This window comes from Macaca mulatta, chromosome 17 (genome assembly GCF_049350105.2).
Source record: "Macaca mulatta isolate MMU2019108-1 chromosome 17, T2T-MMU8v2.0, whole genome shotgun sequence".
Lineage (NCBI taxonomy): Eukaryota > Metazoa > Chordata > Mammalia > Primates > Cercopithecidae > Macaca > Macaca mulatta.
In genome coordinates this window covers 20,770,479-20,791,114 of record NC_133422.1, presented here as the reverse complement: position 1 = coordinate 20,791,114, position 20,636 = coordinate 20,770,479, and the positions used below count along the sequence as shown (strand labels likewise).

General features: G+C 36.1%; 1 protein-coding gene across 5 annotated transcripts in view; it reads right to left on the bottom strand.

Moving 5' to 3' along the window:
• Positions 1 to 20,636, bottom strand: part of NAA16 (N-alpha-acetyltransferase 16, NatA auxiliary subunit) — a 66,509-nt gene that overhangs the window by 3,649 nt on the left and 42,224 nt on the right. The window contains exons 10-18 of one of the 5 annotated variants that reach the window (XR_013407579.1): positions 18,313 to 18,385; positions 15,167 to 15,336; positions 14,682 to 14,834; positions 11,558 to 11,686; positions 10,842 to 10,984; positions 5,776 to 5,989; positions 4,146 to 4,339; positions 1,078 to 1,186; positions 553 to 651 (exon numbers count right to left, since the gene is read on the bottom strand). Coding sequence is in view for 2 of the 5 variants with exons in the window: in NM_001266616.2 (NP_001253545.1) it covers positions 553 to 651; positions 1,078 to 1,186; positions 4,146 to 4,339; positions 5,776 to 5,989; positions 11,558 to 11,686; positions 14,682 to 14,834; positions 15,167 to 15,336; positions 18,313 to 18,385 (1,141 nt within the window). In the remaining 3 variants the exon portion in view is untranslated. 5 annotated transcript variants of the gene reach the window in all.

Below are 20,636 nucleotides of genomic sequence, written 5' to 3'. Positions count from 1 at the left end.
GGCGTGGTGGTACGCGCCTGTAGTCCCAGCTACTCAAGAGGCTGAGTCAGGAGAATCGCTTGAACCCGGGAGGTGGAGGTTGCAGTGAGCCAAGATCATGCCATTGCACTCCACTGTCTCAAAAACAACAACAACAAAAACCCTTTATTATTAAACTTGATTTTACATAGTAAAATTATTGTTCCTTTGGAATATAAATACATCCTAGCAAATGCACTCATTTCTACCATCTCCTGGTAACATGTCTATTTTATAGACACATGTTCATTTAACTATGTAAATTATTATTTATTTTGCTTTATGTTATTGCAAATCTCTTTAATGTCCACCAGCTTAATGTAAAACAACTTATATTTGCTTCTCTCAGTGGCATCCCATTGACAGCTCGGGCCATGATCAGAGTATGTGTATCATGAAAATACAAATCAAGGCTTTTTACTTCACAAAGAGAGGGTTATCAAATATTTATCAGATCAACAGTGATTTAACAATTGCCTCCCCTTAGAAATGATATAAATCATAAATGTAAATATGGGCCTTTTTTATACTTACCAGATTTAGAAAATCTAATTAAACATTCATGTAACCACGGGTTATTACTGTTAATGGCAAAAGCTCGTTTGACAGACTGCAGCATTAACAGAAACTTGCCTGTGTCAGAAAAAATACAAAAGTAATAGCATTAATACTTACATGTTATTTTCCTCAGTTTATTTTAGTCTCACTTAAGTCCAATAACAAAATGCTACCTTTTTTATAACACTCTTAAGCAAAATTTAAAGTTGACTCTGGCTATCAAAGTCAACTATGGCTTTCTAAAGAAAAGCTTGAAAAATCATAAAAAATTGCTTCAGGTAGACAATTTGTATGATTGTTCAAACTATTCTTACACTGGATTTGATAGTACTATTCTAATTTATTACCCACTTAAGTTTTGAGTAGCCAAGGAAAAGAGCCTTTGTAGAAGGCTGAAATGGAAATCTAAGAAACAAAAATAGAACTAACTGACAAAGATTACACTGAATATGGTCACAAGTATAATTAAAGATTAAAAACTGAATTCAAACTATTTATTACCTTTTCTAAAATATATTTCAAATGCTAACAGATGAGTGTCAATGTTATCAGCAACAAGGTTCTTAAGAGGTATAAGGAACTTAACGGCTTCCTCTAATGGATTTTCTACCTATTTTGAAACAGAAAGGAAAATTACTTAAAAAACATCAGCACAAGTCAAATTTCCCCTAAAATTTTATATTAACATATGTCTAAAGTAATTTAGATGGCTTTCTTTATAAAACTAAAAAACAAGAAAACATTTAAAAATCATCTGTAAATAAATTCAAAGTATACAATCAATACTTTTCAAAACAGAAATAGCTTTTTTTCTGGCTACAAAATCAAGATAATTTTACTAAAACAAAAAAATACATAAAGTTATTCCACAGACTTAAAGAGATGGTACATCATGTACTGACAGTCCCTTATATACTATACATATCTAAAGTAAGGAGACAAATAAAATGGCATCAAATAGTAAAGAGACGTTAATAAAATTTAAAATGCTTATAATATAGTTGACCCATGAACAACAAGAGCATTAGGGGAGCTGACCCTCCCCCATGCAGTTGAAAATCTGTGTGTAACTTCTGACTCTCCCAACTTCACTACTAATAGCCTATTGTTGACTGGAAGCCTTACCAATAACATGAACAGCTGATTAACACATATTGTATATATTATATACTATATTCTTACAATAAAGTAAGATATAGAAAATAAAATGTTATTAAGAAAGTCATAAGGAAGAGAAAATATATTTGCTACTCATTAAGTGGAAGTGGATCATTATCCTTGTCTTCATGTTGAGTAGGTGAAGAGGAGGGGCTGGTTTTGCTACCTCAAGGATGGCGGGGATGTAGGAGGTAGAAAGGGAAGCAGAAGAGGCAGGCACATTCCATCTAACTTTACAGAAGTACACTATAATTTCTTTTTTGCTTTTTTATTTATTTAAAAATGTTTCAAATGCTAACAGATGTGTGTCAATGTGCCAAATGTACAAAGATGTACCAATCTTTCCACTGTTTGCTTTGGTTTCAATGCCTGTATCATAGAAGGGTCCATGTCATAAAAGTCAAAAATAGTCTTGAATAATCGGAACTCTTCTGCCAGAATGTCTAATGTCCGTCTGTTTTCCGGCACTACTGCTTCTATGTCTTCTTCCTCAGCATCTGGCAATAGTTTGGAAGCACTCATCTCCATCAAGTTGCCTTCTATTAACTCCTCTGTGGTGGCATTTATTAGCTCTTGAATTTCTCCAGGTTTCCTAATCTTGAAGCCCTTTACCGCCATCTCCACTTTTTTTGTTTGCCATATCCACAATCTCTTTTATGATTTCTTTGATTGGTTCTGTCATAAATCCTGTGAAGTTGTATACAACATCTGGACACCAGCAGGGACTTATTGTTTCAGGTTTGATGGCTTTCAATGCTTTATCTGTTAAAAATGACGGCATCCTCAATGATGTAATCCTTCCAGACTTTCATAATGTTCTACTGGCGTTCTCCTCCATAGCGCTGAAAATCCTTTCCACAGAGTACCAGACATAATGAGTCTTAAAGGTCCTTATGACCCCCCAATCTAATCTAGAGGCGGAATTAGAGACATGTTTGGGGTCAGGTAGGCCACTTATACACTTTTGGAGTTGAACTCATGAGGTTCTGGATGGCCAGGGGTTCTGTCCAGTTATCAAAAGAACTTTAAAAGGCAGTCCGTTACTGGCAAGGTACTTCCTCACTTCAGAGACAAAAAGCATTAATGGAACCAATCCAGAAAAAGGGTTCTCACTGTCCAGGCCTTCTTGTTGTAAAACCAAAAGACTGACAGCTATTATCTTTTCCCTTCAAGGCTCAGGGGTTAGTAGCTTTATAGATAAGGCCAGCCATGGTCATAATCCCAACTGCATTTGCACAAAATGGTAGAGTTAGCTTATCCCTTCCTGCCTTAAATCCTGGTGTTCGCTTATTTTCCTTACTAATAGATGTCCTTTGTGGCTTTTATTTTTCCCTGTTATAGAGCACTTTTTGTCTACATTAAAAATCTGTTCAGGCAGATACTCCTTCCCCTCAAGGATTTTCTCAATAGCATCTGAAACTTCCCTGCTGGCTCTTGGTGAGAAGTTGATTGTTATGTTATCTGGACATTTTTTAAGCCAAACATCTTTCTAAAGTTATCAAACTGTCCTTTGCTGGACCCTCGAAGTTCAAACCTATGTTGTTCAAAGGTCAACTGTATTAGACTTACAGTGAATAAACCAAAAAACTAAACACTTCCTTAAATCTGATCTCAAAACAACTATTAACACTTGAGAAAATCCTGGAGGTACTATCTCTTTGTAGCTAAAACATTTCTAATAAGACATATAAGGTGAAATGATTCCATATGTAATGGACAATTGTACTGCTGCTGTAACAAATTACCAAATATTTAGTGACTTAAAACAACTTACTATGTTATAGTTCTTATAGGTTAAAATTCCAACATGGGTCTCACTGGGCTTACAATCAAGGTGTCAGCAGGACTGCATTCTCTTTGAAGACTTGAAACGGGAATCCGTTCAATGCCTTTTTTAGCTTCTCTAGACTGCCCACATTCCTTAAGCTTGTGGCACCCTCCTTCCATCTTCAAAGCCAGCAACAGCAGGTTGAGTCCTCCTGACACTGCATCATTCTGACCTCTGCTGCTAGCATCCTCAACTTTTAAGGCCCCTTTTGATGATATTAGGACCACATGGACAATCCAGGCTACCCTCTCTATCTTGAGGTCAATTCATTACAACCATAAATTCCATCCCCCACCTTAATTCTCCCCTGCCATGTAAGGTTACATATTCACAGGTTGGGGGGATCAGAACACAGACACCTTTGCAGGGCCATTACTTTGCCTACTACAATTACAATTCTATGTACAACCTGCATTAGCCAAAATTTGTACATTGTCACTCAAAGATAATTGACAGCTATTGTTAAAACCTTGAAATATTTCAAATGGCTTCTTACAGATTTAAATAAATCATGTTAACTGTCAGAACAGAACCAAATAAAATAAATTTTACCAAATAACAAAGACAGTAAAACCCATCTCACCCTTTCTAATTTTTCAGGTATAAGTTCTTCCTTAAGGCCACTGGCTTCTTCTTCTTCTTCATCTCTTTTTTTCTTTTGATTTTTCTGTTGACGTTCTCTTTCTGCATGCTTTCTTTCTTCTTCTAGCTTAGCCTTTTTCTGGGCTCTTCTCTGCTTGCTAAGCATTTTCTTCAATTCTTTGGCTGACAGGTTTTCTATAAATATCCAAATGAACAAAAATTCTGAGTCAATGTTTGCATTTTCCTCGTATTCTTCTGTAATACATACTGTTAGTATGGTTGTCCCTTGGTATCAGTGGGCAATTGGTTCAGGACCCCCAACCCCCCCACCCCAAAACATCCACTGATACACAAGCCTGTGATATAAAATGACACAGTCTTTGCATACAACCTATGCACATCCTCCCGTATACTTTAAATTAGATCAGCTTTTAAATCTTTCACCTTCCTTTTGCTTTAAGTTGCATATAATGATTTCACTTTTTCATAAATTATATTATGGTCTATAGGTATGCCTAAAATAATGTAAATGCTATGTAAACAGTTGTTATACTGCATTGTTCAGGAAATATTAATAATGACAAGAAAAAAGTCTGGACATGTTCAGTGGAGATGCAATTTAAAAAAACATATTTTTGATTTGTGGTTGATTGAATCCACCCATGTGGAACCCACAAAAATGGAGGGCCAGTTGTATACTTTTTTTTCTGTTTTTTTGGCTGGGCAAGGAGGGACGCAGAGGCAACCCATATAAAAGTTTTTAGAAAGTGTATCCCCAGTGACTAGCACAAAGTTGGGCACACAAAGGATAGCCAGTAAATGTTGCATTAACTAAAATTGACCAATTGTAGCCCACTTCTGCCTCCTACACAATACATGACTCCAGGCAAATCACTTTATCCTTTTCAATATCAAGTCTTTCAAGAATAAGTGAGAATACATAAAAACACCTGTGATCTCTAAACACTATATATTAGAAATGAATACCTAGGAATATTTGAGATAGTTATCTAGGCACATTTCATGCTAACTATTTCTCAAATATTCCTAGATATTAACATTCTAGTGAAAACACTGTACAGATATTCTGATATTATTTTTAATAAAGTAGGTACTAGAAATTTTAAGATTATATATTTTTCCCGAAAGAGCTCAAAGCTATTTTCAGTTACAATTTTTTAAAAAAGAAAGAAAAAAACTAGTTCACAGACATATCTATGTTTCCTAAACTTGTCTTTTTAAAATTGTTGTAGCGACAGGGGTAATGCTATGTTGCCCAGACTGGTCTTGAACTCCTGGCGTCAAATGATCTGCCTGCCTTGGCCTCCCAAAGTGCTGTGGTAACAGGTGTGAACCACCACACCCAGTTCCTAAATTGGTCTTTCAGACAATAAAAACAAAAAGAATTCTAAGTTATTCCATTAAACTAATTTAGAAGCATCAGCTACAAAATATCATCCCACTTTTTTCAACTCTCTCCGCAACATTTTTGTTTTTTGGCATATGACTTATCTAATGTTTGTCTTCAACTCCAAAGACAATATATTAATATTTTTCTATGTGTTGTGTATGCTAATGGCATTCTGAAATTTAGTGTCCTTTTAAAATCTTTTAAGTTCCTATTCAGTTACCTGAGTTTATTTCTTGTTGTTTGCTTTCATTGGTTAAGGGATTATCATACAATTTCAAGTATATTTCAATCGCTGATCTAGCAGCCTTGAAATAAAAGGCATGTCTTCTGAGTATATCTTCTAATCTCAAAAGGTCAACATAGGCACGAAGGGTCATCTTTCTCATGCAGTATGTATGGAAGTCGAATTGGTCATCGGTTATCTCAAAAAAATGCTTAAAAACAAAAATCACAAAATTAACCTTTACATTTATGTCAATAATGTCTACCTTGTGAAAAAAAAATTGTAAAAAGCCCAAAAAACAATTTAAACAGTCACAATTTTCACTTAGCTGCCCTCTCCAATGTTTAACACTATAAAGGATATGAATTTTTTTTTGCATTCGACTTGAACTTTCTCTTCCTACAAACCATGCCCATTCCCTACAAATCATGTTTTGTGATGATACTCAACTTCTATATAAGTCAAAAGATCAGGTTATTTTTTTAACCTGAAAATTAGTATATATTAATGTTTTAGTTTTAATGAAATACTCTTCCTCCATATTCCCTAAAAACCAGCATGGCACAGTTAAACAGAACTCTAAATGAAGACTAAATATGTGTAGGTTCACACTAAATATTTACAAATCTACTCAACTCTACGCTTTTCAAGGGCAATCCTTACCCACTGCCTGCCACAGGGCCTAATACATAGCAGACATTTAATAAGCACAGTATTTGCCCACTCAAAAGATAAGCTTCTTATTAGGGATGAGATCTTGAATTAGCCATTTAATTTCCTAGACCCTTAATTATGTAATCTAAGTTAAGAATAAAGAAATCCATACAGCCAATTTCTTAAGGTTGTTAAAAGGATCAAATAATGTATTTTAAAGTTCATTTTCAACAGTAAACTGTTACATAAATATAGAACTTGATGGTTTTCTCTTACTCAATAAGCTCCCATTAACTACCTACATTCCATTTTAGCAGAAGTTCTGAAACTGGAATCTATATATAAACAAGTATAAAAACTTCTTCCTAAGGAGAGAGCTCAAAAGCTTTCATCCAATTTCCAATGGATCCATGGCCAAACGAGGTTCAGAACTAATCCCTTCCATGAAAGGTGAATACTAACCCCCTGCCCCTCCCCCAACAAAACAATCTTACACTTGTACTGTTTCCCTTGCATGCATTTCCATCTCTGACTTCTTTTTTTATACTTTAGTTTTTCCAAAATCATATAGAAAAATGAGTGATTTAATACACCAATATAGATCAAGCTTTCCTACTAGTTCATGTTCCCTCTGTCCTGGGGATAGTTAAGTCACTGTGCAGAGGACACATTAGTAATTATCCATAATCATCTGATAATTATCTTGGTAATTAGAAACACACTATATACAGAATTACATTAAGTACCTGAGACTTTAAGAGAAAAATTATAACAAGAATAAAAATACACAGTATGGAGGGCAAGAAACAGAAAAAGTGAACATTTCACATTAGTTTATGACTAAAAAGCCACGCTTTAATGATGTTATATTTGAAAACTGCATCTTTCCCACCAATAAAATGAAATCATAAATATTAACATGAACTTTTTTTTAAAATCAAAGGATTACATATTTCATAAAGTTGTTAGTGGTTTCTCTTAATGTAAATCAAGTTATAACTAGCACAAGAATATTTTAAAAATTCAATACAGTTAACTAAAGAAAAAAGGCGGCGCTAAAGTCCTGGAACACATAATCAGATGAAAACATCTAAGAGATTACAGGACATTCTTTTAGGTTGAGAAACATCTGAAAAAGGCAGATGACAAACTTCAAGAGATATTCCTAGCAGCATTAATACAGATTTTAAGTCAAGTCTTGGAGGGGGCCGTATGTAACCACAAATATTTAAGCCACCTCTTTATCAGTAACAGCCCATAGGCTGCCTCTCTCCAGTTAATGTCTTCCATAAATTGGGTGACCAACTTATCCTAGTTTGCCAGAGGTTCTCTCAGTTTTTCCACTGAAAGCATTGTGTCTTGGGAACCCACTCAGCCTCAAGCAAACCTGGCTTGTTAATCACTCCATAACAAACTAATGGTGATAGACAGAATATGGCTACATTAAAAACAAGTGGGATACTGCAGCCACAGCTGATTATAATATTTGCTTTTGAAAAAACAGTATATTGCAGAACACTATATAGAAACAACTAAATAATCTTGGGTTGAATTTTTTTTAACTTTTTCTTTGGGGTTATAGATACAGAGGAAGTAGCAAAGATGTATATCCTTCCCTCAGTTTCCCCCAAAGGTTATAGCCTACGTAACTACAATACAGTATCAAAACCAAGAAACTGACATTGGTACAATGTTTGTATAGTTCTATGTGATTTATCATTTGTAGATTCATGTAACCACTACCATAAGAAACAGAACTAATCCATCACCATGAAGCTCCCCCTTGGGTTGATTTTTCAGTCTCAAAACACAAAAATATGCTACACAACATCAACAGATAAAGTTAGTTTCCCTGTACCTTTTGGCCAAACATGAAGGGCGTGATAAAAATCACTTAGCTCACTGCAGAAAACTAAGTATTCAAATCTTAACATACAGCTCATGCCCTTAACTCTCTCCCTCTAAGCAAGAATTAAGAAAAGCCGTTCAGGCCGGGCGCGGTGGCTCAAGCCTGTAATCCCAGCACTTTGGGAGGTCGAGGTGGGCGGATCACGAGGTCAGGAGATTGAGACCATCCTGGCTAACACAGTGAAACCCCGTCTCTACTAAAAAAGACAAAAAAATTAGCCAGGTGTGGTGGCGGACGCCTGTAGTCCCAGCTACTCGCCAGGCTGAGGCAAGAGAATGGCAAGAACCCGGGAGGCGGAGCTTGCAGTCAGCCGAGATAGCGCCACTGCACTCCAGCCCCGGCAAGAGAGCGAGACTCTGTCTCAAAAAAAAAAAAAAAGCCATTCTTTTTTATTTTTATTTTATTTATTTATTTATTTTTTTAAGACAGAGTCTCGCTCTGTTAGGACCTCTCTCCTAGCCCAGATTCTCCTTCCCACTACCTCTCAGGGTTCCCAGATGTGACTAGTAAGAGCTTATACAAAGAGAGGCAACAAAAACCTCTGGATTTAAAAAATAACTAGGTCAACTAGGAAAATAAGCAACTCAATTTACTTAATAGAGAATCTGTTGTTATAAAGCATGTTGTCAATTTGATAAAGATTAAGATACAGTAGAAGACAAAGTTATGATCTTCCTATGTTTAGATCTATCAGAAGTCCTAGGTCTTATTAAAGAATTAGAAATATATATATTGTTGCCCTGTTTCATATCTAAGTCAGCACTCTAAAATAATGATAATCCAATCACCAGAAGTCTAACAGTAAAAGAAAAAAAATGGAAAGAAAGAAAACCCAATTCTTGAAAGATAAAATAGGTTCAAATGTTATTCTGAACACAAGTTTAAATCTAACATTTTGAAGAACGTTTTGTTTTAATAAAACTCAAGTTTCAAACATCAGATTGGGTTGGACTACAAAACCTTAAAATATAACCCTAAAATCTTATGAGGTTGGGCAAGATGAAAACAGAAAAGATACTACACTAGCTTATTCTAGAATTCCAACTTTTCAAATCCAATTACTAAGAGCTCAAAGCAGTATGTATCCTGGCTGAAACTGCCTTCAACAAAAGAACTCCTGAATGACTTCTTCAAAGCAGAATAAAGACCAAACCTTTATTTGAACTTATTTCACAATTCACTAACCTTCTATTTAGAAGGTAAACTGCAAAGTTTTATTTCTGAAAGGTGTACGTGTCCTTATTAAAATATTTAAAACCCAGGCATAAGGTAACTCATGTAGATACCTATTATAATAAATCTGAAGCTTGTAATTATTCCTAAATCCTTACAATTTTATCATTAAGAATTTGAGATATTAGAAATTAAGCATTAATCATTCCATCAACCTATTTAGTCACCCTATTTATACGAAACACGTTTCTACATATAACCACACATGTAGAATATACATAGTATCTACAAAAGAGATGCCTTATTTGCTTTTAGTATGGATATATTCATTTTAGACTAGCTTACAAGTGGCATAAGAGTAGGTTCTTTTCTAATGTTTCTACTTCTTTCTTATCTCAAATGTTAACAGTAAACCCTAAAGCTTCCAGCGACAATAATTATGTAACATGACCAGAGGGTGATGATTTCTGCCATTTTAATCTATGACAACCAATGATTTTCCTATAGTTTCTTTCTTCAAAAATGCTTTTTACCACTTAATTTCTTGAACCATGTCAGTAGATTTTCTGACATTACGGAATTTTTTTCCATGCAACTCAGCCAAAATCACTAAAAATTTAAGGGAAAGTGTAATCTAAATGAAACTTAGTCATGGAAGATCTACTTATCATATTCTAAAAATTCTCAAAATTAAAAAGAATAAAGCAATATAGTCATCAATGTTAGAAGAAATCAAATTTAAGTTCAAGAAGTTCAGAACTATAATGATCCTTAGGATATTCAAATTTCATTTAAACAGAAAATCTGGTAAATTTCTAGTTATGGTCTTGCTGAATTACTAATTCCTAAGTGCCTATAGCAGCCTCTTCATAAGGGAAACAATTTACTTCTCACTGAGAATGTCCTAGTTAATAAAAATGTATCTTTCCTTAATAACAAGCAGAATGCTCTTAAAATAATGGTCCTCTAGGGAGTGTAACAACCTAGTGATCTGCGGTTTCATCAAGGAAACAAGAGCCTGATTTAACTAGAATGCTTGGATATTTCACCTATCATCCCAAGGGCTTCATATTTTTCAAGGAGATGAGGAGGATTTTCCCCAGAGATGCAGCCATCAAGCCCAGGCTTAAAAGGGCATGAAAAACAAACAAACAAAAAACAAAAACAGCGAAAATTAGGTTATTTCTAAAAATGCTTGGGTATAATCCTAGTTCCAGTCCCCATCAAAAGCCACCCCCTAAAATTTAGACTTCCTTGTGGGTAATCTCAGAAGTTTCACATGGGAAAAAGGCCAAAGTGACTGCCACGGTGCAGACATCAGGCTCACCTGACTACGATGCCTGTGGTTCTATACTGCGTCAGGATGGGAACAGTGGTGCCGATTGCCCCCACAACTGAGGGCTGCTGAGGACTGCCTCAGGGGTGCATTTGCGGCTCTTTTCCTCCTGTGGTCCATGTGGAAGGAGAGTGCTTCAGAGATGACAAAGAACAGGAAAACAAAAATTCACACAAAGGAAAAGAAAAGTCCCCTCACTAAGGCACATCACACACATAATCCTAAAAGCAAGCAATAAAATAAGCCTGCAAACTGGCCATAGATTGTTATACAGAATACTGAATGTGAGAGCAAATATCCTGGGAAGACAAACTGGAGAGAGGCTGACTGCGGACCAGATCCTGATGTTTTAAAGGGGAAAGAGGTTGCCATCAGCTGTGTGTCCTCTTAGGGTGGTGATGAATATCAAATAATGGCCTAATTAGGGAACAGAAATTTTGAATTTATGTTAATAGCAATAATAGTTTACTAACAATCTTTTTCCTCCAGACAAAAATATATAGACATGTCAAAAGCATAATCACTTGAGGATCAATAAAGCAATCCACTGTTTACAACTTCTGAATGTAAAGAAGGTTAAAGATCAAGAATTTTTTTCACAATGAAGCTCCCAGAGAAGTTAGAAGAGGCAGATGATCCCGTGTAGAAATCTACCTGCTTTTTATCACCTTACAGAGAAAACTGAAGTCGAAATTCTAACAACTTACCCTTTCTACTTCATGACATTTTTTCAAGGCATCCCCATATCTCCCCAGACGCTGATAAGCTGAAATGCATTCTGTCTGAAACCACATACACTGCATTTCATTTAGATTTTCCATGGCAGATGTCCCTTCCTGAAATGGAAGCATTCAAAACTATAGAGAGCAACAATGAAACAGATCCTAAAAATCATTTCCTCTTTACAACTAGGGCTACAGTACTATCATGACAATAGCAGCAATTAGCAAATATATCAGTATGTTTCCAAACATGGTTTTACATTACAATAGTCTCCCCTTATCCAAGGTTTCGCTTTCCATGGTTTCAGTTACCCACAGTCGACCATGGTCTAAAAATATTAAAGGGAAAACTGCAGAAATAAACAATTCGTAAGTTTTCAACTGCATGCCATTCTGAGTATTGTGATAAAATCTTGCACCGTCCCACTCCATCCCACCCGGGACGTGAATCATCTTTGTCTAGTACATCCACACTGTCTGCTACCGACCTGTCACTTAGGAGCCATCTCAGTTATCAGATGGAAAACACACATATACATGATGTCTTATTTACCCAGCTCTGCTGGGGTATTCAACACTCTTCATAGAAAAGACTCCAAATTACTAAATCTTAGTTTTTCAAACACCAAAGTTTTTATTTCATCTATTTAAGAAAGTGTCATATGAAGTATTGTCTATTTTCTCCCTTCAAGCAAAAGCTATTTCAGCCTTCCTTGCTGACTCGGGGTCACTGTTATGTATATTCAGTATTTGTCAAATCTGTTAGTAATAGTTGCAGGCCTGTTTTTTGGTTTCCCAGTGTCCCTCCTCCATTGTCACTTTCTTTGTGCCCGTGTGTCTGCTTCTATCAGCATCTCCTGTTTCATGCCAACTCTTCTACTTTAATATTTCTCCTTTGCAGTGGGCTGACAAAACCAAATAACTGAATTTGTTAATTCAGGCTCAATAAAAATTTTGAGAGGAGTGTGAGACATAAATTAACCAATATTAAGTGCAAGGATACTCAAGTTTTGTCACAGTTTAGAAGAGACATTTAAAATATATTTTGACCCCAGGAAACGATGGCAAAGGTACGCTTACATAGATGATTTCAGGCTACAGTTTTTACTCACATTTTGTGTATCAGTTCAATTTTCAGAACACATTAAAAGTCTAAAAATTAGTTATCTCTGGGTGAAGAGAAATGTTGATGTATTTTCTGTCTTCACTATGGTTGTGTTGTATTTTCCATTTTGTTAATGGCCACATATTTTTATAAGAGGAATGTATTACTTTTCATTTCAAAAAGTTTATCAACTAGAACTATCCAACATGCATCAGCAACTCTGTACAAAAATTCTAAACTGAAAAATCTGCGAGAAGGAAATATGCGCCCTTCACTCATTTATTAGCAAGCAGATATATCCTGATTATTCCAGGTCATTTGCAGTTTTCTTCCCCTGCCTCATTATGTTGTTCATCACACATTATGGATTTGCCTGGCCAACAAACTAGTGTGGATAAAGTGAACAACCTTGCCATATAGCATGGCAACTTGTCAAAAGTGGATGATCAGACGCAGTTATGATGAGCAAGTCGAGCCACATATTTTGGTGACTACTCTCCTTAAATAACCAACTCTCACCTTCTTTCTCATTCTCCTGTGCCTTTAAAGTCGCATCCCAGTATCTCTGGGTTTTTTTGTTTTCTTAAAAATCACTAGATTTAGTATCACTTATCAGAAATGTCTGGAACCAGAAATGTTGCAAACCTTCTCGATTTTGGAATATTTGCATTATACTTACTGGTTGAGCATCCCAAACCCAAAAATCCAAAATCCAAAATGCTCCAATGAGCATTGACCACCATACCAGTGCTCAAAAAGTTTCAAGTTCTGGAGCATTTTGGAATTTGGATTTTAGGTTTGGGAGGCTCAACCTGTATACTTCATATTTAATTGTATTTTACTTCTGATTGCTACCTTGGCCTTCCATGTGGTACTTTTCTCTGAAAACATAATTGGTTTTATGTTTATTCCTTGTACTCTCTTCTTAATTTCAAACCTGTGATATAGTGGAAAGGGCACTGAAGATTTTGAACTTAGTGCTATTTCCCATGTGGTAGCTGGGACTACAGGCACATGCGACCATGCCCAGTTCAATTTTTCTCTTCTACTTTACATGCTTTTGGTGTCAAGAAATGCTTCCTACCTCAAGCATAAAGAATGCTTCTTTATCCTAAAGATAAACTCATATATATTTTCTTCTATAAGCTGGAAAGGTTTGCTTTCCATATTTGATCTTGGAACTGATTGTGTACAGCAAAATTTTAGATTATGTTAGATTATATTAGAATTAGTTTATCCTAAAGATAAACTCCTATATATTTTCTTCTATAAGTATGAATGGTTTGCTTTCCATATTTGATATTTAATCCACCTGGAACTGATTCATGTACAGTGACAGAGAGGGATATTGGCGGGTTTTTCCCCCAATAGAAGTAACTAATTGTCCCAGCAATATCTTTTCATCTCTGATTTTTATGGTATCTCTGGGTATATCCCATTTTCCAAATATGTGTGAAATCTGCTTCTGAGCTTTCTACTCTGTTCATTAGTCTACTTATATTTTTAACCATAAACATGTATTATAACAGAAAGTCTATGTGGAAAAGGATATAAAGGAATCATGAAGGAGGGAAAAGGGATGGATGTGTAGCCCATCTCAGGAAACTTAAATTCCTGAATGTCACAAAGACTAGTTCACAGCAATTATTTCTACAAAGAAAGAACTCTATGAGCAAGTAAAAAGTAAGACAGAATTAAAAAGCAGTCACAAATTACTAGGGGGACAAAGAATTTGAGATATAAATCAAATTTTACACGTAAGTGCTAAAGTATGGCATACTGTTTATATATGTACCAAGATATTTTGCTCTTGCTATTGTTTAACCATCCCCTGCCAGATACACATACACAGATACACAACCACAGTAAGAAACCATTCTTAGGATACGGGTTAAACGGGATTTAAAAAATAATAACAAAAATGAATTTTTATGAACTTCAGTGGCAAACTTCACAAATCGTCTTAATTTAGACAATTATATGTTCATGTATGCTATTTCCTACCCTTGTGAACTTGGAGCACATTTCCTCTGCTTCTTTTATCATATTTGCTCGAAGCATGTATTTTGCACATTTGGAATTGATGAATCTATCAGCTGTGTCCAAAGACTGTGCTTCATCCATCCACTTTGCAGCTTCTCTGAGATTACCTATATGCTACAAAAGATAATTAAAGGAACCACAATTTATAATCAAGAGAATATGAGTACAATAAAATGGAAAATAATTTACACAGACCAAAAAGAAATCTGTCACCATTTCTGTCAAATTTATTTAGAAATCAAAATTACAGTTCACACTAAGAGCTCAAATGATTACACATCTAATTACACACCGATTATACAATTAATATAACATGAAACTACTCAGAATTATTAGAAAAAGATTATCAGGGTGCCCTAGAACTTATTTCCACAAAGAAAAAACTCCAAAGATTCTTAAAGTAGCTGAATTCTTCAACTACTCAAAAAGCAGGATTCTGATTTTACCTTGTAAATTTTTGCCTTCATATAGAATAATTCTATTAGAGTTGGAGTACTAGCAATTGCAGCATTAATATAATCCAAAGCCAGAGAATACTGTCCAAGTTTATCAAAGTGCTGTGCCAGGAAATACTGAACCCAAAGTAGTGTTGTCGGGGGTTCCTTCTCCCCATCCTCTGCAATCAAACAAATATTAAATTATTATAGGAAGAATGTAAAGCAAATTGCATACTTTCTCTCTCCTAACTCATAATGAAATTAATGACTATTGCAATAATAACAAGCAGGAAAAACTCAGCAAAAACTAATTTCAAAAGAAAGAGGTATGACTTCATAAAATTCAAAAAGTGGTAGCCACGTAGAGAAACAAGATTGTACTTTGACAGGCTTCTAACCCCAATCTCACTCCAAAGAAACAATGCTGGGGAAAAGACATACATCAATCTAATTCTGTGAACTCTCAGCCTGAAAGCAAAAGGGCAGCAAGACCAGGAAAAGTCAAGGAAAATAACTTGGCAAAGAGATTTCCTAACTACCACTGCAAGATTTCGGAAGAGGCAAGAACTGCCAAACTGCCATGGCTTACCATTTTCCAGGCTTCAATACTAAATCAGGGATACCCAAAGTTGAAGATTATGACCTATAGGAAAAAGACACACCTGACAAAGTAGCAACAACCCTGCCATCTGACAAAAACCTAAGTAGAAAAAACACAGCCCAGTCCTCTTAAAAAAGCAGTCATATACATACACTTATCTGAGTTCTATCCTGTTCCCCATCCTGTACCCTCTAACTACAGAGGAGCAGATGAAAGATATACCAAGCTCTCAAAATGGATTTCAGAAAGGAAGACATACTGGTGTAAAAATGAGGAGGAAAGAGTGAATAAACCCACACTACATCAAAACAAACCGGTCTCCTACATAGCTGACCAAATGACATGATAATGTAAACATACAATAGCACACATTAAAACACAAATAATAAAATAAAGGCAATGAGTTAAGCATCCATTCTGTTCCTCTTATATAAACTATATTTCAAGGGAACCAAGTATTTGATGAAGGAAAGTTCTTTATAAGAAAAAATCCAGCTAACAAATGCAGAAGAAATTACTACAATCAACAACAGATCTAGGCAATGATCTTCAATGGCTGAGAGGCCAATGAGGAATTTTTGTCTTGTTCTGTCACCAAGGCTGGAGTGTAGTGGCATGATCATAACTAACTGTAGCCTGGAACTCCTAGGCTCCAGTGATCCTCATGCCTCAGCTTCACAAGTAGCTGGGACTACAGATGAGAACCACCGAACCTGGCTAACATTTTAATTTTTTGTAGAGACAGAGTCTCACTTTGTTGCCCAGGCTGGCCTCCAAATCCTGGCCTCAAGAGATCTTTCTGCCTCAGCATCCCCCACAGTGCTGGGATCACAGGTGTGGAGCCACCATGCCACCCCCTCGGCTGTCATGGATCTTTTTAATGAGTATAACAGGCTGACAACATCTGAATCTTTATCAATGTTAACATCAAAAAAGAGAGAAAACCAGAATGTCTCAAGCTTCCTGATATGACACAACAGGAAATACAAAGCACCACCCGTGTTTAAACAGAACCTGAATCTAATCCAGCATGTAAACCTAACTATAACTTACAAGAAGTATGAATGACAGTGAAATACAGAAAATGATACCATGAGAAAAGGCAATCAACCAAATCCAGAATATGGGATATGTAAGACAAATGACCTTTCAACAAATCACTGTTGTTTTTTTTTGAAAGGGAGGGGAGAGTTATTGTTCTAGATTAAAATAATGAGACATAACAATCAAATTATGGAGACATAATAACCAAATATTTGGTGTGAACCTTTACTGGATCCATACTCAAACCAAACACAAAGACTTCTTTTGGATAACGGGGGAAATCTGAATGCAGACTGGGTATCAGATATTATGTTATGAGGTTTTGTGTGACATAGCACTGCGATGACTTCTTCTGTTTAAGTGTTTTAAATACAGATGCACACTAAGGTATTTACAGATGAAACAGTAAGTCTGGAATGTGCCTTTAAAAAACTCAAAGAGAGTGTGGCGGCTCACACCTGTAATCTCAGCACTTTGGGAGGCTGAGGCAGGCAGATCGCTAGAGCTCAGGAGTTCAAGATCAGCCTGGGCAACATGGCAAAATCCCATCTCTACAAACCCCCCCCCCCACGCCCACCCCCATCCCCCCTCCACACAAAATTAGCCAGGTGGTGGCACATGCCTGTAGTCCTTGCAACTCAGGAGGCTGAGGTGGGAGGATCACTTCAGCCCAGAAGTTCAGCTTGGGCAACAGTGAGACCCCGTCTCTCAAAAAACATTAGAAAAATACTCAAAGAGTAATGACATGTAAGGGACACATAAGGAACCTGGAAGTTACCATGTGCATGATTGAAAACATCACAGAGTGTTTTCTAAAGTAAGCTGCCTTGATTTATATATGCCTCTACAAATATAGAAACAAAGGACCTACCTAACAGGATTAAAAGTAGTAAGAGGGTAGAAAAAGCAGAGAATTTAGGGATTCAGGAAAAACAGGTTCCAATATAAACTAACTACATGGTCTTGGGCAAGCCATTCAACCTCTCAAGTCTGTTTCCTCATGTTAAAACAAGGTTAAGGCCAAGTGTGGTGGCTCACGCCTATAATCCCAGCACTTTGGGAGGCTGAGGCGGGTGGATCACAAGGTCAGGCGTTCGAGACCAGCCCGGCCAACATGGTGAAACCCCATCTCTACTAAAAATACAAAACTTAGCCAGGTGTGGTGGCAGGCACCTGTAATCCCAGCTACTCAGGAGACTGAGGCAGGAGAATCGCTTGAACCCAGGAGGCGGAGGTTGCAGTGAGCCAAGACTGTGCCATTGCACTCCAGCCTGGGCGAAAGGACGAGACTCTGTCTCAAAAACAAACAAACAAAAACGCACAAGGTTAACTCCCATCTCACAGGATTATGGAAAATTTAAATTAAGTAAGATTGAAAGTGCTCTCATTTCATTCACCAATTTATTAAGTAGCCATTAGGTAGCATACACAAAATATACATAAAAGAGCATTACTGTGATTAAAAATGAAATGAGTAATCAGATTCCAATTCAATCTAATTTAAACTTACCATATGGGCTAAAAAAGTCACACGTTTTAAGAGAGGCTTCATAATTAGTAACAAGTTCCTGGATTATAGAAACCTGTTAAAGAAACATATTTTGAAAATTTAAAAATATCTTATTGAAGGTATTTTTACCTATTATGGTTTAAATTACATTTGGAAAATATACAGCTTATTGTAGAACTATACATTAATTAAAGTATTAGGGTATCTGCTTTGTCCCCATTCCTAATATGAGTATTTCCCTTTGGAAAAGGGGTTGAAAAAAAAAACCAAAATAATGGACATTGCTATATATACGGACCACTCACAAGACAAAAAAAATAATAATAATAATGGACCACTGCTATAATGGACAAATGCATCCATTATATAAATATTCAGGTTTTCAAAAATGTCATGCATTACAAAAAAGTGAAATGATTCAAGGTTTGAAAACAAGTGAAATTTAAAAAGACTCTTTTGCTTATTATTGTTAGCAACCCTACAATATAATAATTGTATTGTACTTACTACAATTATGGGGTTTCTTAACCAATTTACTTATCTACCTACTACAAAATAAGGTCTGGTGCTCACTTCAGCAGTACATGTACCAAAACTGGAAAAATAAAGAGACTGGCATGGGGAGGACACACACATTCATAAAGCGTTCTGTATTTTAAAAGAAATAAGATCTGACATATTTCTTAAGTGTTTTGTGAAAACTGGGGCTTTAGACATCTTTATTTTCAGAAAAACAACTATATTTCTCTTATTTCCCTCTTATTACGCCTCTTTACAAACTAACCAAAATTCACTATGGTTCCCCTGACACTGAAGTGATCATGTGTCACAAACTCAACAGATTTTTGCATATATGGCTACAAAAGAAACCTCTTCACGCATACCATTTAATATCAGAAGGTATAATTTAATTAGCTTTATTTTGAATCCAGATTACTCCCTACGCCACAAAGACACGGGACAGTGTCCATGAAACCACTGACCATCCTAGACACTAGTCAAAACACAAGGCCAAATTATAACACTTTTCAGGCCTACATGATAGCTTTCTCACAGGATGCTGCAGTATACAGCGGAATTCTCTAGTAGAGTTCAATGGACAGACAATGCAGAAATAAAGTAGGACTATACATTAACAGTAAGAAACGTGTAAATAACAGAAAAAGCAGAATGTGAAAAAAAATGTACACATACTATGACTTCACTAAAACATGTATGTACAGGTACCACATACTCAATGAAAATATGACCAAAGACATTAGGGTAGGTAGAAAATGGGTATATTCTTTTGAAAAAAAAAAAAACAAAAACAGAGATTGTTTATTTTAAAAACAGTGGTTCAGAAAGTGTGATCTTCAGATTATTAATAAAAATACTGTCAACATTAGTGTCACCATCACCTAGCAACTTATTAGAAATACTATTCTGTACAATCTGTTTTGGGGTGTGTGTGTAAGAGACAGGGTCGCCCTCTGTCACCTAGGCTGGAGTGCGGGGGTGTGATCGTCGCTCACTGTAGCCTTGAGCTCCTGTGCTCAAGCAATTGTCCCACCTCAGCCTCCCAAGCAACTAAGACTACAGGCAGGTATTACCATGCCCTCATAACTTTTTTTTTTTTTTTTTAAGAGACAGAGACTCACTATATTGCCCAGGCTTGTCTTGAACTCCTGGGCTCAAGTGATCCTCCCACCTCTACCTACCAAAGTGCTGGGATTACAGGTGTGAGCCACCATGCCCGGCCTGTACAGTCTGTTTTTAACAAGCCGTCTGTAAATTCTGATACACAATTAAGAATTTTGAGAACCACTGATAAAAACAATTGCAAGAAGACTTTTACTATAAAGCAAAATTAAAGTTAACAGACATTTTTAACCCACCATAACCTCTCCACCAATCTCACCTAGAATATCTATAACTTAAAAACCTTTTTTACAAACTTAGAAATTTAGTACTCGTTAAACTTATGAAGGTAATTTTCATCAGGAACTTGTGCCATCTACTGGTAGTTGCTAAAACTGCAACCTAGAGGTGGCTTTTAAAAAGGCGGACCTTTATGCATCTCTAGGGTGAAATCTATGTTTTTGTTTGTTTGTTTGTTTGTTTGTTTGAGATGGAGTCTCACTCTGTCGCCAGGCTGGAGTGCAGTGGCGCGATCTCTGCTCACTGCAACCTCTGCCTCTTGGGTTCGAGCAATTCCCTGCCTTAGCCTCCCGAGTAGCTGGGATTACAGGCACCCGCCACCACATCCGGCTAATTTTTGTATTTTTAGTAGAGATGAAGGGACAAAACCTATTTTTAAATAAGTCAATTTTAACAATAAAGGG